At 40.8% G+C, this 14,874-nt stretch overlaps 1 protein-coding gene across 3 annotated transcripts in view; it reads right to left on the bottom strand.

Moving 5' to 3' along the window:
• Positions 1-14,509, bottom strand: part of LOC106565080 (mRNA (2'-O-methyladenosine-N(6)-)-methyltransferase) — a 52,864-nt gene extending 38,355 nt beyond the window's left edge. For 2 of the 3 annotated variants that reach the window (XM_014131718.2, XM_014131719.2), the window contains exons 1-8: positions 14,411-14,497; positions 9,739-9,882; positions 7,099-7,223; positions 6,759-6,890; positions 6,346-6,488; positions 1,380-1,534; positions 636-783; positions 108-191 (exon numbers count right to left, since the gene is read on the bottom strand). In XM_014131718.2, the coding sequence (XP_013987193.1) occupies positions 108-191; positions 636-783; positions 1,380-1,534; positions 6,346-6,488; positions 6,759-6,890; positions 7,099-7,223; positions 9,739-9,862 (911 nt within the window). In that variant the 5' untranslated portion in view covers positions 9,863-9,882; positions 14,411-14,497. Of the gene's footprint in view, positions 1-107; positions 192-635; positions 784-1,379; positions 1,535-6,345; positions 6,489-6,758; positions 6,891-7,098; positions 7,224-9,738; positions 9,883-14,410 lie in introns of all 3 variants that reach the window. The other variant, XM_014131716.2, reaches the window with a different exon arrangement.
• Positions 14,510-14,874: the final 365 nt, after the last annotated feature.

The raw sequence follows: 14,874 nt of genomic DNA, 5'->3' as shown, positions 1-14,874 counted from the left end.
TTTAAGACAGCTTTTATGACGTCATACTTGGGAGCGATATCAAAGAAAATCAGGCCATATGAAAAGGGAATTTGTCAAATTCATTTTAGTGTGCCAGAAACACCTACCTCGAGTCAATCATTTTCTTGGCAGCTTCAGCGTATTTGAATAAGAGCTTTCGGGCCTCCTCTTTGTACTTGATGCGGGACAACCTGGCATAAGAAATGACAAAATAGTAGTAAATTAAAAAGTGTTGAGAGGAGCCACTGTTGTCCAAATTAACCATAAATTGAATTAATTGCTAAGACGACATTTCAATGTATTGACATTTCACACGCAACAAAATTGCACCAGACTGACACACTCATTTTTCACTAGCTCCTTGTGTAACATCAGACAACTTAATTGACTGTATTGAATCAAGCCATACAGACGTTAATTAAAGAATATAGCATAATTGGTATGTACAGGTCTTCGTTCAAATATTATATTTGGCATCTTTCAAATACTTTGAGCGTTTGATTGAGCCAGCATGGTGTGTCCGATGGGCGGGGTTTGTAGTTGTGGGTCTATTCCATTGGTTCCTTTGCGCCAGGAAAGATCAATCAAGCACAGATTTGAAGCCAGGACTGGTACAGATTCCCTTTCCCACTGACCTGATGGGGATGTCATTCATGACCTCTCTGAACATGGACCGGGAGATGATGGGGTCACAATCGCTGGGCAGTAGGGGGTCAGGCCCTTTGTCCAGCACCTTACGCTCCAGCAGCCAGCGGTTGAAAGACTCCCGTGGGGGCTCGATACCTATTAGAGAGGGGGAAAGGCCATTTATCATCAAGGTTGAGGTCAGCCAAGTATAGGAACACCGGAGTTGTGTTCACCAGGGCATAAATTAGGGAAAACATTTGAATCCATTTCACAACGTAAAATGAAAATGAGCGTTGCTTGTTGAAAAAGTTCAGCTAGTCCCTCCATTTCAGTCCGTTGTCTTCTGTTTGGTGCCTAATTATTATTATTATTTTTTAGATGTAACCTTTATTTAACTAGGCAAGTCAGTTAAGAACAAATTCTTATTTACAATGACGGCCTACCACTAATGAACATGACCCTGGGCTGGAGTAAAAATCTGCTCACCCTATGGCACTCCAGGACCAGGGGTGGTGAGCGACAACAATGGCTTAAAAAATGCTGAGCGTTGTAAAAAAAAAAAATATAGAAAAAAAAAGTGACACCTCAGAACTGTTTTCAGACAGACACCTCAAGCTCATCTGGAAAGCAAACATCTGACAGCATAATGGGGAGGCACCTTGAAAAGTAAGTCATTAAAAAGGTAAGAAAAGCAATCATTTTCATTTAAAGCAAAGTTTGACTTGACAATGCCAGCTGTGTGGGTAATTTACCTTCTCGTTGGTAGCAGAGCTCTTGGTAGTGCTGCCGTAGCTTGGTGGTGAGCTGGGCGCGTTGGAGCTCAATCTCCGGGTGGGGAGGTAGATGGTTGGCGGGGGCTCGCTCTCTGATCACTGCGTTCGTCTGAATGTCCAGGTCCCAGTATATTCTACAACAGCAACAATGACAGACATACTCAGTATTCATATCCCTAAAGAAATAAATTAACTCACAACAAATTTCAATAGAAAGTTGGCAAAAATAGATAAGATCTTGCTTACTACCATGGAAAGATAAATACCTGTCTATTTGTAGAAAAATAACCCTGATTAATTATTTAGTCATATGCCAGTTTACCCATTTTATGGCCCTGCCTATGCCAAATGATTCGTTTATAAAATGATATGAGCAGAAATAGATTTCCTTTATTAGGAACGGCAAGCCAGAACAAAATTAAACGTGCTTATTTATATAATGAATATGAGTTCGGGGGGCAAAAAATATTAAATATTCAAGCATTAAACCTCTTACTAAAAGCATCAGTCATACAAAAGTTATACTTAAACCAAAACTAGTTCTCCAGTAGATTAGTAAGAATGGCTCACCCATTGTGCAAAAATATCCTTTATCCAGGACAAATAAGACATCTAGATTATCCAGATTACAACCTCTCACTTTCAGTCAATTGATAATGGAACCATTTTCAAAATATCGCCCTTTCTAAAAACAAGCCATACAAAGCTGGTTGCAATTCCAGTTTCATCCCCGAGAAAAGACAGAACATACAAATTGATTTTTTTAAAAACCTCTCTTTCTGGAATTTTTTTTTTTTTAAAGGAATTTTTGGCTAAATTATATTATGAATAGGAAAGGTGGAGTTGTCACGTGTAGTTAACAAAAATATATGGAAATGTTTGCTCTATCCGAAATTACAACTAACTGACTGCAGCCTTAGCTAACATATAGATACAGTTGAAGTCAGAAGTATACATACATCTTAGCCAAATACATTTAAACTCAGTGTTTCACAATTTCTGACATTTAATCCTAGTAAAAATTCCCTGTTTTAGGTCAGTTAGAATCACCACTTTATTTTAAGAATGTGAAATGTCAGAATAATAGCAGAGAGAATTATTTATTTCAGCATTTATTTTTTTCATCAAGTTCCCAGTGGGTCAGAACCTTACATACACTCAATTAGTATTTGGTAGCATTGCCTTTAAATTGTTTAACTTGGGTCAAATGTTAAGGGTAGCCTTCCACAAGCTTCCCACAATAAGTTGTGTGAATTTTGGCCCATTCCTCCTGACAGAGCTGCTGTAACAGTCAGATTTGTAGGTTTGTAGGCCTCCTTGCTCACACACGGTTTTTCAGTTCTGCCCACAAATTTTCTATGGGATTGAGGTCAGGGCTTTGTGATGGCCACTCCAATACCTTAACTTTGTTGGCCTTAAGCCATTTTGCCACAACTTTGAAAGTATGCTTGGGGTCATTGTCCATTTGGAAGACCCATTTGAGACCAAGTTTTAACTTCCTGACTGATGTCTTGAAATGTTGCTCAATATATCCACATCATTTTCCTTGCTCATGATGTCATCTATTTTGTGAATTGCACCAGTCCCTCCTGTGCAGTTGCAAACCATAGTCTGGCTTTTTTATGGCAGTTTTGGAGCAGTGGCTTCTTCCTTGCTGAGCAGCCTTTCAGGTTATGTTGATATAGGACTCGTTTTACTGTGGATAGATATACTTTTGTACCCGTTTCCTCCAGCATCTTCACAAAGTCCTTTGCTGTTGTTCTGGGATTGATTTGCACTTTTCGCACCAAAGTACGTTCATCTCTAGCAGACAGAACGCGTCTCCTTCCTGACCGGTATGACGGCTGCGTGGTCCCATGGTGTTTATACTTGCGTACTATTGTTTGTACAGATGAATGTGGTACCTTCAGGCGTTTGGAAATTGCTCCCAAGGATGAACCAGACTTGTGGAGGTCTACAATCTTTTTTCTGAGATCTTGGCTGATTTCTTTTGATTTTCCCATGATGTCAAGCAAAGAGGCACTGAGTTTGAAGGTAGGCCTTGAAATACATCCACAAGTACACCTCCAATTGACTCAATTAGCCTATCAGAAGCTTCTAAAGCCCTGACATCATTTTCTGGAATTTTCCAAGCTATTTAAAGGCACAGTCAAGTTAGTGTATGTAAACTTCTGACTCACTGGAATTGTGACAGTGAATTATAAGTAAAATAATCTGTCTGTAAACAAGTTGATGTCCTAACCGACTTGCCAAAACTATAGTTTGTTAACAAGAAATTTGTGGAGTGGTTGAAAAACTAGTTTAAATGACTAAGCTAAGTGCATGTAAACTTCCCGACTTCAACTGTATCTTAGTAGATGACTTCATGCACCTGTTTGCTGTGTGGAAGCAGAGAGAACGGTGTATGGCTTGGGTGGCTGGAGTCTTTAATGATTTTCCGATTTTCCGTAAACTTCTGACTTCAACTGTACGTGTTAAGCAGATGTTATTGTGGGTGTAGTGAAATGATTGTGTTTCTAGCGCCAACAGTGCAAATATCTAACATTACACACAATCTAAAGTAAAGGAATTAGAATATGTTAAATATTTGAACAAGCAATGTCAGAGCGGCATAGACTAAGACACAGTAGAATAGGATAGAATACAGTATATACATATGAGATGAGTAATGCAAAATATGTAAACATTATTAAAGTGACTAGTGTTCCATTATTAAAGTGGCCAGTGATTTCAAGTCTATGTATATAGGGCAGCAGCCTCTAATGTGCTATTTAACGTCTGGCCTTGCAATAGAGACTGCAAACAGCTTCTCGGTCCCAGCTTTGATGCACATGTACTGACCTCGCCTTCTGGATGATAGCGGGGTGAACAGGCAGTGGCTCAGGTGGTTGTTGTCCTTGATGATCTTTTTGGCCTTCCTGTGACATCGGGTGCTGTAGGTGTCCTGGAGAGCAGATAGTTTGTCCCCGATGATGCGTTGGGCAGACCGCACAGGGTGACTCTGGAGAGTCCTGCGGTTGTGGGCGGTGCAGTTTCCGTACCAGGCGGTGATACAGCCCGACAGGATACTCTCACCTGCATCTGTAAAAGTTTGTGAGGGTTTTAGGTGACAAGCCAAATTTCTTCAGCCTCCTGAGTTTGAAGAGTCGCTGATGCGCTTTCTTCACCACACTGCCTGTGTGGGTGGACCATTTCAGTTTGTCAGTGATGTGTACGCCAAGGAACTTTAAACCATCCATCTTTTCCACTGCGGTCCCGTCGATGTGGAAGGGGGGGTGTCCACAATCATCTCCTTTGTATGTTGACATTGAGTGAGAGATTATTTTCCTGGCAACACACTCCCAGGGCCCTCACCTCCTCCCTGTAGGCGGTCTCGTCATTGTTGGTAATCAGGCCGGAGTACATGAGGGGGCTGAGCACACATCCTTAAGGGGCCCCAGTGTTGAGGATCAGCAAAGTGGAGGTATTTTTTTCCTAACTCGCCACCTGTGGGCAGCCAGTCAGGAAGTCCAGGACCCAGTTTCACAGGGCGGGGTTCAGACCCAGGGACTCAAGCTTAACGATGAGCTTGGAGGGTACTATGGTGTTGAATGCTGAGCTTTTTTGCAAAAACGATGCATGGCCATCATATTTCTAATGTTTAGGCCTATCATAGAAAGAATGTAGCCAGTTACATTTCATAATGAAGATATATGAAAGATATGCAAGATGAAAATCTGGATACCGTCCAACCCTAATTGAAAGTATAGGAAGCGGGGTTTTTTTCCACCGTGACCGGTAATCAGAGTTAACCCAAAACATTTTTTACCACTGCATCACTGGCTACAGGTAGGCTTATTTGAAGTTCATGGTAATAGGCCTACACATTGCAGCCTAGTCTAGTAAAAATTGACCATCCCGTTTTTCCCAGGACAGTTTCATCCCCATTTCAGGCTGCCAAAAAGGTAACTTTCTCAGGAAGATGTATCAATTAATGTAGGCCTAATCAATAGCAACCGCTGAATGTCATTAGGTACACTTTTTGGTGTTCTGTAACAGATGTCTATTTCCATTCATCAAATGGCACGAGTATACATGCATTGCACTGTTTGGATTATTTTGGAGTGGACGAACATGCACAGGTTGCCAACGCTTTGAAGCTATTTGTCTGACAATCAGATGAAAGCATCATGACTGGTGGTGTTCATGACACATTAAAAGGCAATACATTTTTACCGATAAATTAAGTCATTACAATGTCCATAAAAAATGTGTTATGTCACGGTGTAATTCGCACTCTGACTGTAGTGTACTATAGGCTACATAAATATTTATAGAAACACAAGCAGATCAGCATATTATGCTACAGCAGTTGTGACAAAACAGGTCTTCCTCAGGTAGCGTTCTACATAACAAAGGGCCAGTTTTTCTTCCTAGTCCTGTAATAAAAAGAATGGTCAATGGAGAATCACCATCGAAATAACTTTTTAACCCAGGACTACTAAACTTTGAGAAGCAGGTTAGCTTTTTTCATCATTAATCTTGTTCTGGAGGGAGCTCTGCAGAGTGGTCACTAGCTGGCACAGCCACAAAGTCATACAATCTGACTTTAAACCTAATAACACTGCTAACCCTAATGCCTAAACTTAACCAACATTTTTGTTTTAATTTTTCATGAATTTTTACATTATAGCCAATTTTGACATTGCAGTTGGCCCATCAAGCAGGGATTTAAAATTTTTTTGTTGCTCAGTTCTGCCTTAAGGACAACACTCATCTCAATAAACGTCAACCTGCGTCCAAGAAACCGTACCAAAAACTGGTAAATTAGCTGTTGGAATGAAGATCTGAGTCCATACACCACGGTAGTAGTCATTTTAATTTAAATTTTTATCAGTTGAAATGGACATGGGGCGATGGGATGTCTACATTTCGATTCCAGTGACTGATGTGTGGCTGTACTCACATGGTGGGACGGTATAGGGCCGATGCCGGCTGACCTGGCTTGTCCTCTGTGCCTGTGGTAGAGTTCCACTGCTTTGCCCTGGGGGTAATGGGTGAGATGGGCACTGTGGGGGTCGTTGGGGTTACAGGCATACCAATCTCAATCTGTCAATGACACAGTCACATATTGGATTAGAGTGACAAAGAGGAAATATTCCAATTTAAAAACCGTTAAAACAATCTACAGAGACAAGGGGCACACCATATTATTCTGTTTAAACATTCATTTCCTGCTGTCAAATGTAAGCGACAGCACTGTGTAGTCCAGTAGATAAGCTCACACAAAAAAATAACTTTGGTATAGAAGCGTGAAAATTGTCACACTATAATTTTGCGGCATTGACTGTAAGAAACGTGTCCTGCTCAATGACTCACCTTGGGCCTCTTGAAGCTGTTAAGACCACCCTGGGCGGCCTCCTCCGACAGGTGTCTCTTGCGCTGCCCGTTGCCCACGCCGGCGTCACCTGCCCCCTCCGCTGAGGCAGCATTCAAACCCAGCGGGTCGGACTACAAAGACAGGAACAAACAGGGCAGCTGCCCAGTTAGAAAACTGCTGGAGTCTGGAGAAGAGTGATGTTGATAAGGTTCAGACCAAGTTCCATCAAGAAACAGTTACTGAAAAAAAGAGAGCGTGAGGTACTAAGAACAGAAATAAAGAGAACATTTATTTTTTCCTCTGTCCCAAATCAAGAAGCTATAACCATTTTGCACTCACAATGTCATCATGCTGCCCCAGGACTGGCATCTCCCACATCGACTGATTGGTGAAGCGGTTGAACCAGTAGGGCCGATTCTCCCGCTTGCTCCAGCATTTCGACCAGCCGGCCTGGACGAGCTCGTCTGCACAGGAAAGGTGTCAGAAAGGTCAAATCTATCTCCAGTCTGGTTCTTCTCACTTGTAAGTAGCAAGTCAACATAGACAAAGCCAGTATGCTTTCCTTCCTCAGCACTGATCTTAAGCCTCATGTATACCCTACGTACAGTGCCTTCAGAAAGTATTCACGCCCCTTGACATTTTCCACATTATGTTGTGTAACAGCCTGTACTCAAAATTGATTAAATTGGGATTTTTTTGTCACTGGCCTACACACAATACCCCAAAATGTCAAAATGGAATTATGTTGGGGCCTTCACCATGTGCTACCACTTTAAGAGTGCATCAGCAGTCAGAAAGGAGGAAATAAAGATATCTCTTCCGGCTCTCTGGGAGGGAGCTCTCGGTTGGCACGGCAGTTTGATAAGGGTGTGCAATGCTGCAGAAGTCTTGTTTATTTTCAGCGTGCCGAGTTTGTAAAGTGTTTAACTCGATCGTCGGTGTTACCTCTCTAGACCCCCCCCCCCCCTTTTCATTTCGGCAGGGTTAATTCTTGTCTGGCACCCAAACAAAATCTTTATCTTTACGTCTCTCTAACAACACCGCTACAATGTTTTTAAAATTAATAAAAAATGAAAAGCTGAAATGTCTTGAGTCAATAAATATTCAAACACTTTATGGGAACCCTAAATAAGTTCAGGAGTCACAAAATAAGTTGCATGGACTCACTCTGTGTGCAATAATAGTGTTTAAGATGATTTATGAATGACTACCTCATGTCTGTACCCCACACATACAGATAATTTTAAGGTCCTTCAGTCGAGCGGTGAATTTCAAACACAGATTCAACCACAAAGGGAGGTTTTCCAATGCCTCACAAAAGGGCACCTATTGGTAGATTGGGTAAAAAATAAAAATAAAATAAAAAGCAGACATTAAATATCCATTTGAGCATGGTGAAGTTATGAATTACACTTTGGATGGTGTATCAATACACCCAGTTATTACAAAGATACAGGCATCCTTCTTAAATCAATTGCCAGAGAGGAAGGAAACCGCTCAAGGATTTCACGAGGCCAATGGTGATTTTAAAACCGTTACCAAGTTTAATGGCTGTGATGGGAGAAAACTGAGTATGGATCAAGATTGTAGTTGCGCCACAATACTAACCTAATTGACAGAGTGAAAAGAAGGAACCCTGTACAGAATACAAATATTCTAAAACATGCATCCTATTTGCAACAAGGCACTAAAGTAATACTGCAAAGAAAATGTGGCAAAGCAATTAACTTCTTGTCCTGAATACAAAGTGTTATGTTTGGGGCAAATCCAATACATTAGAGTACCACTCTCCATATTTTCAAGCATAGTGGTGACTGCATCATGTTATGGGAATGCTTGTAATCATTAAGGACTGGGGAGTTTTTCAGGATAAAAAAGAAAAGGAATAGAGCTAAGCACAGGCAAAATCCTAGAGGAAATCTTGGTTCAGAGTGCTTTCCACCAGAACTGGGAGACGAATTCACCTTCAGGACAATAACCTAACCTAAAACACAAGGTCAAATCTACACTGGCGTTGTTTACCAAGAGGACAGTGGCCGAGTTACTGTTTTGACTTAAATCTACGGCAAGACCTGGAAATGGTTGACATTTGTTTTGGTCACTGGTCTAGCAATCATCAACAACCAATTTCACAGAGCTTTAAGAATTTTGAAAATAGGTTTGGAGTCTATCCTGAAAGACTGACAGCTGTAATCGCTGCCAAAGGCGGTTCTGCAAAGTACTGACTCAGCGATGTGAATACTTATGTAAATGAGATATTTCATTTTCAATAAATTAGCAACATTTTAAAAACATGTTTTCACTCAGTTATTATGGGGTATTGTGTGTAGATGTGATAAAAAAAAGATATATTTAATCAATTTTGAATTCAGGCTATAACAAAATAAATCAAGGGGTATGAATACTTTCTGAAGGCACTGTACGTACGCATGGAAGAACTACACGTCGTGTCGCAAAATAGCAAAAGACGTTTGCAGCCCTGCAAGTCATAACTTGGTGTAAGAACACAGGATCCCCATTTTGGGTAGGTTTCTTGCATTGCATACCTAGGGTATACATTAGGCTTTAAAATAATTGTACAGGTGGGAATCCTGTTGCCAAGTGGGATTCTGGCATATTGCTTTCACTTATCCTGTATTTTTGATCGGTGTAGAGAAAGAAAATGTCAGAATAGGAAGCTAATTTCAAACTATTGTGACGGTGAGGGTACATTAAATACTGGCATAATACATTTTTTTAAAGAGTGGGGCTGGTGAAGAGGTTGGAAAGACAGGGAAAATAGTGGTGGTGAGTCAAAGCACAGTTTGCCAGATTCGAACCCATGCCGACTCCGGCATACATGTGTGCCAGTGTCAGTGGCTCTAATCACTGGACCACACAGGCCAACGGCATTGTCATTTTACCTCACACTGAATGCTTGGAGAGCAGAGTTGCGGGATATATGCACCGCTTGTTGTCATGTCACTAGGGCCATCTTACCTGGCAAATCTGGCATGGGCTTGCTAGTTGAAGGTGAGACAGGAGACCCCTGTGTGACAGAGCCTGTGGGAGACATCACCAAAGCAGTGTCCCCCTTCACTGTCCCGTGGTTCTCACTTGACATCTCTCCTCATCTGTCCTGTCCTGAAAAAAAGATGGTGCCAAATTAGCAAAGGGGTTTTCACTCAACTTTGCCTTGTAAAGTACAGTTGAAGTCGGAAGTTTACATACACCTTAGCCAAATAAATTGAGTTAAATGTTTCACAATTCCTGACATTTAATCCTGGTAAAAATTCCCTGTCTTAGGTCAGTTAGGATCACCACTTTATTTTAAAGATATGAAATGTCAGAATAATAGTAGAGAGAATGATTTATTTCAGCTTTTATTTTTTTCATCACATTCCCAGTGGGTCAGAACTTTACATACACTCAATTAGTATTTGGTAGCATTGCCTTTAAATTGTTCAACTTGGGTCAAACATTTTGGGTAGCCTTCCACAAGTTTCCCACAATAAGTTGTGAATTTTGCCCTAATCCTCCTGACAGAGCTGGTGTAACTGAGTCAGGTTTGTAGGCCTCCTTGCTCGCACACACTTTTTCAGTTCTGCCCACAAATGTTCTATACGATTGAGGTCAGGGCTTTGTGATGGCCACTCCAAAACCTTGACTTTGTTGTCCTTAAGCCATTTTGCCACAACTTTGGAAGTATGCTTGAGGTCATTGTCCATTTGGAAGACCCATTTGCGACCAAGCTTTAACTTCCTGACAGATGTCTTGAGATGTTGCTTAATTATGTGGCTATATTGTTCTTTCCTCATGATGCCATCTATTTTGTGAAGTGCACCAGTCCCACCTGCAGCAAAGCACCCCCACAACATGATGCTGCCACCCCTGTGCTTCATGGTTGGGATGGTGTTCTTTGGCTTGCAAGCCTCCCCCTTTTTCCTCCAAACATAATGATGGTCATTATGGCCAAACAGTTCTATTTTTGTTTCATCAGACTAAAGGACATTTCTCCAAAAAGTATGATCTTTGTCCCCATGTGCAGTTGCAAACCATAGTCTGGCTTTTTTTATGGTGGTTTTGGACCAGTGGCTTCTTCCTTGCTGAGCGGCCTTCAGGTTACGTCGATATAGGACTCATTTTACTGTGGATATTGATACTTTTGTACCTGTTTCCTTCAGCATCTTCACAAGGTCCTTTGCTGTTGTTCTGGGATTGATTTGCACTTTTCACACCAAAGTACGTTCATCTCTAGGAGACAGAACGCGTCTCCTTCCTGAGCGGTATGACGGCTGTGTGGTCCCATGGTGTTTATACTTGCGTACTATTGTTTGTACAGATGAACGTGGTACCTTCAGACGTTTGGAAATTGCTCCCAAGGATGAACCAGACTTGTGGAGGAGGTACAGCAAATGGTGGCAAACATTTTTTTGCGATGTTGGCAAAACGATACACTATATCGTCAAAAATAATATACCTATAAGTAACTATTGACCCCCCCCAACACTACTATCTAATAGGCTCTTCCAATTACAGTGCCTTCAGAAAGTATTCATACCCCTTGACTTATTCCACACTTTCTTGCGTTACAGCCCGAATTCAAAATGTATTAAATATATATTTCTCTCCCCCATCTACACACAATAACCCATAATGAAAAAGTGAAAATATGTTTTTAGAAATGTTTGCAAATTCATTGAAAATGACATAGATAAATACCTAATTTACATAAATATTCACACCCCTGAATTAATACTTTGTATTAGCACCTTTGGCAGTGATTGCAGCTGTGAGACTAAGAGCTTTCCACACCTGGATTGTGCAACATTTGCCAATTACTTTTTTCAAAATTCTTTAAGTTCTGTCAAATTGGTTGTTAATCATTGCTAGACAACCATTTCCAGGTTTTTCCATAGATTTATGTAACTCGGCCTCTCAGAAACATTCCCCGTCTTCTTGGTAAACAAATCCAGTGTAGATTTGACCTTGTGTTTTAGGTTATTGTCCTGCTGAAAGGTGAATTAATCTCCCAGTGTCTGGTGGAAAGTACACTGAACCAGGTTTTCCGCTAGGATTTTGACTGTGCTTAGTTCTTTTGTTTCTTTTTTATCCTGAAAAACTCCCCAGGTTTAGTAATGTGTTATATTGGATTGCCCCAAACATAACACTTTGTATTCAGGACAAAATGTATTACTTTTGTTGGTGTTGCAGTATTACTTTAGTGCCTTGTTGCAAACAGGATGCATGTTTTGGAATATTTTTATTCTGTACAGGCTTCCTTTTCACTCTGTCACTTAGGTTAGTATTGTTGAGTATCTACAATGTTGATCTAACCTCAGTTTTTTCCAATCACAGCCATTAAACTCTGCAACTGTTTAAAACATTTAAAGTCACCATTGGACTCAATGTGAAATCCCTGAGCGGTTTTCTTCCTCTCTGGCAACTGAATTAGGAAGGACACCTGTATCAATGTAGTGACTAGGTGTATTGATACACCATCCAAAGTGTAATTAATAAATTCACCATGCTCAAAGGGATATTCAATGTCTGCTTAATTGATTTTTTTTACCCATCTACCAATAGGTGGCCTTCTTTGAGAGGCATTGCAAAACCTCTGTGGTTGAATCCATGGTGAAATTCAGTGCTAGACTGTGGGACCTTACAGATAATTGTATGTGTGGGGTACAGAGATGAGGTAATCATCTAAAAAAGTAATGTCATGTTAAACACTGTTATTGCAAACAGTGAGTCCATGCAACTTATGCGACGTATTAAGCACATTTATTTAGGCTTGCCATACAACCACTGATTATTATCATCATCATCATCTGACCCTGATGGTCATCTATGAACACAAACATCTTGGCCATGTTCTGTTATAATCTCCACCCCTCATAGCCTGGTTCCTCTAGGTTTCTTCCTAGGTTCTGGCCTTTCTAGGGAGTTTTTCCTAGCCACCATGCTTCTACACCTGCATTGCTTGCTGTTTGGGGTTTTAGGCTGGGTTTCTGTACAGCACTTTGTGACATCAGCTGATGTAAGAAGGACTTTATAAATACATTTGATTGATAACAAAGGGGTTGAATACTTTAATGACTCAAGACATTTAAGCTTTTCATTTTTTACTAATTTGTGAGAGAAAAAAAGAAAACAATTCCACTTCGACATTTTGGGGTAGTGTGTGTAGACCAGTGACCAAAACAAATGTCAATTTAATATTTTCCTTGTCATTCACCTGATTTTTAAATGTTATTTTTATTGAACCTTTATTTAGCTAGGCAAGTCAGTTAAGGACAAAATCTTATTTACAATGACGGCCTACCCCAGCCAGACCCTAACGACGCTGTTCTATGACAAGACGTTAAAAACCTGTTTTTGCTAGCATATGATGGGGGTCGCCTGTTTGCAGGTCCCTAGGCAAGATTGGGTGTAGTCCTGTAAATGAGGCCCTGGGGTCACAAACACCATCATACCTTTACACTCTCTTCACCAGAAGCGCCACTGCTTTCAGTAAGTAGCATGATCTCTTTTCCTCTTACTTTCCATTACAGACCATTCAGGTTATTGACCATATCCTCAGAACGATCATCCATATTGATCGCATTACAGCACATATGTTGCTTCTCCAACCTCCGCATCCTCACTAGACTACTCGCCGCCATCACAGCGTTCCAAGGATTTTCGCCTGGCCATAACATTTCATTGTGGTTACTATTCAACAAGCAAGACCTCTTGATCGTCCTGACAATTCTGCGGTTATAGTCTGGAGTGAATGGTAGCCTACTAGTGGTAATCATTCAATGAATGAATGAAAGAACCCATTCATCCAGACCCGTAGCGAGCGCACAAGAGAGTAAGTAATTAACCAGACTAGTGCTTCTAGGGGGGGTAACAGTAGCTAGATAGATTATGTTGTACTTCCACAATGTGTTATTGGCATCAATGCACCGGCATAATATGCGTCAAATCCCTCCGAACGAGCAGAGTGATACCAGCAGTGGGGATTACACTGGTGAAGATAAACTATCTAGCTAAATCAACATGAATGTATGTATAAAACATGTAGCTAGATAGTTAACTGGCTAGCTATTCCTATGCATTCTAGTAGTTTCATTATTAATTTGAAGTCCTTTTGATTAACATAACATTTCAAATCGACATATTGCAGATGCGTTCTCTATCTTTAACGTTGATTACAGAAATTAGCAAAAAGACACGCATGCGCCTGCTACACCGCCCAAAAACAAACACGAAGGAGGGGAGAACATCTGGTACCTGCGCTACACAATAAAAGGCAACGGCAGCATCTCGGAACCCAAGTAGGGGATATGTGGAAAACAGATAAAATACGGTAGGATACTGTACGAAATGGGGTTATTGAGACATATAAATTACTAGAATTAGTAAGGGTACCAGGTATATGCTGTCAAAATAGGCATATCTGAACCCCTTTTACTTCAAACACATAACTATTTAGGCGCGCACTTTGGTTGAGACAAGATGGCGCGCGATATCCAGTCATAGCCACTGCAACCCTTGCAGACAATATTGTTTGTTTATTTCGTGCATTGACAATGCGTGTACATTTTGAGTGGATAATATGATACCCTGCATGTTCCGCCACCTGCCCATGGCCTTCCTATAACGCTAATGTGGTTATTCCCCTTACCTTATAGAGGTTTGTTGGGAACCTTGTATAGCCTTTGCTCTATTCAATTCGGACCTGCCTCCGCCTCTCCCTCCCAATTTATCCGCCATCTTGTATCGGGGACTCGGGCCTTGGTATTGCGCACGCGCCAGTTTAGTTTTCGTTCTCGGCAATATTTGTCATTGAGAAGTAGCCATATGTGGAAGGGCATTTGTAAACGTCGACATGCTGCAGAATCTTAGTAGCTAGTTCTTCAGAACTTTGCTTGTGAAAGTAGTCATGCAAAAACACATTTGCGAACTCGTCTGAACAATTTAACCAGTAATTCTCCGATGGCATGGTTGGGATTACGAAATAATATCGAATTATATTCACTTTTGTGTAGTATTGTGCAGTGCTTACATTATCAATTGATACATTCCATTATTAGCGGCATGCTCAGTAGTCTATGTATTTATTATAATGTTATTAGAAGATGTTGCATT

This window comes from Salmo salar, chromosome ssa12 (assembly GCF_905237065.1).
Source record: "Salmo salar chromosome ssa12, Ssal_v3.1, whole genome shotgun sequence".
Classification (NCBI taxonomy): Eukaryota; Metazoa; Chordata; class Actinopteri; order Salmoniformes; family Salmonidae; genus Salmo; species Salmo salar.
This window is presented reverse-complemented; position numbering and strand designations above follow the sequence as displayed.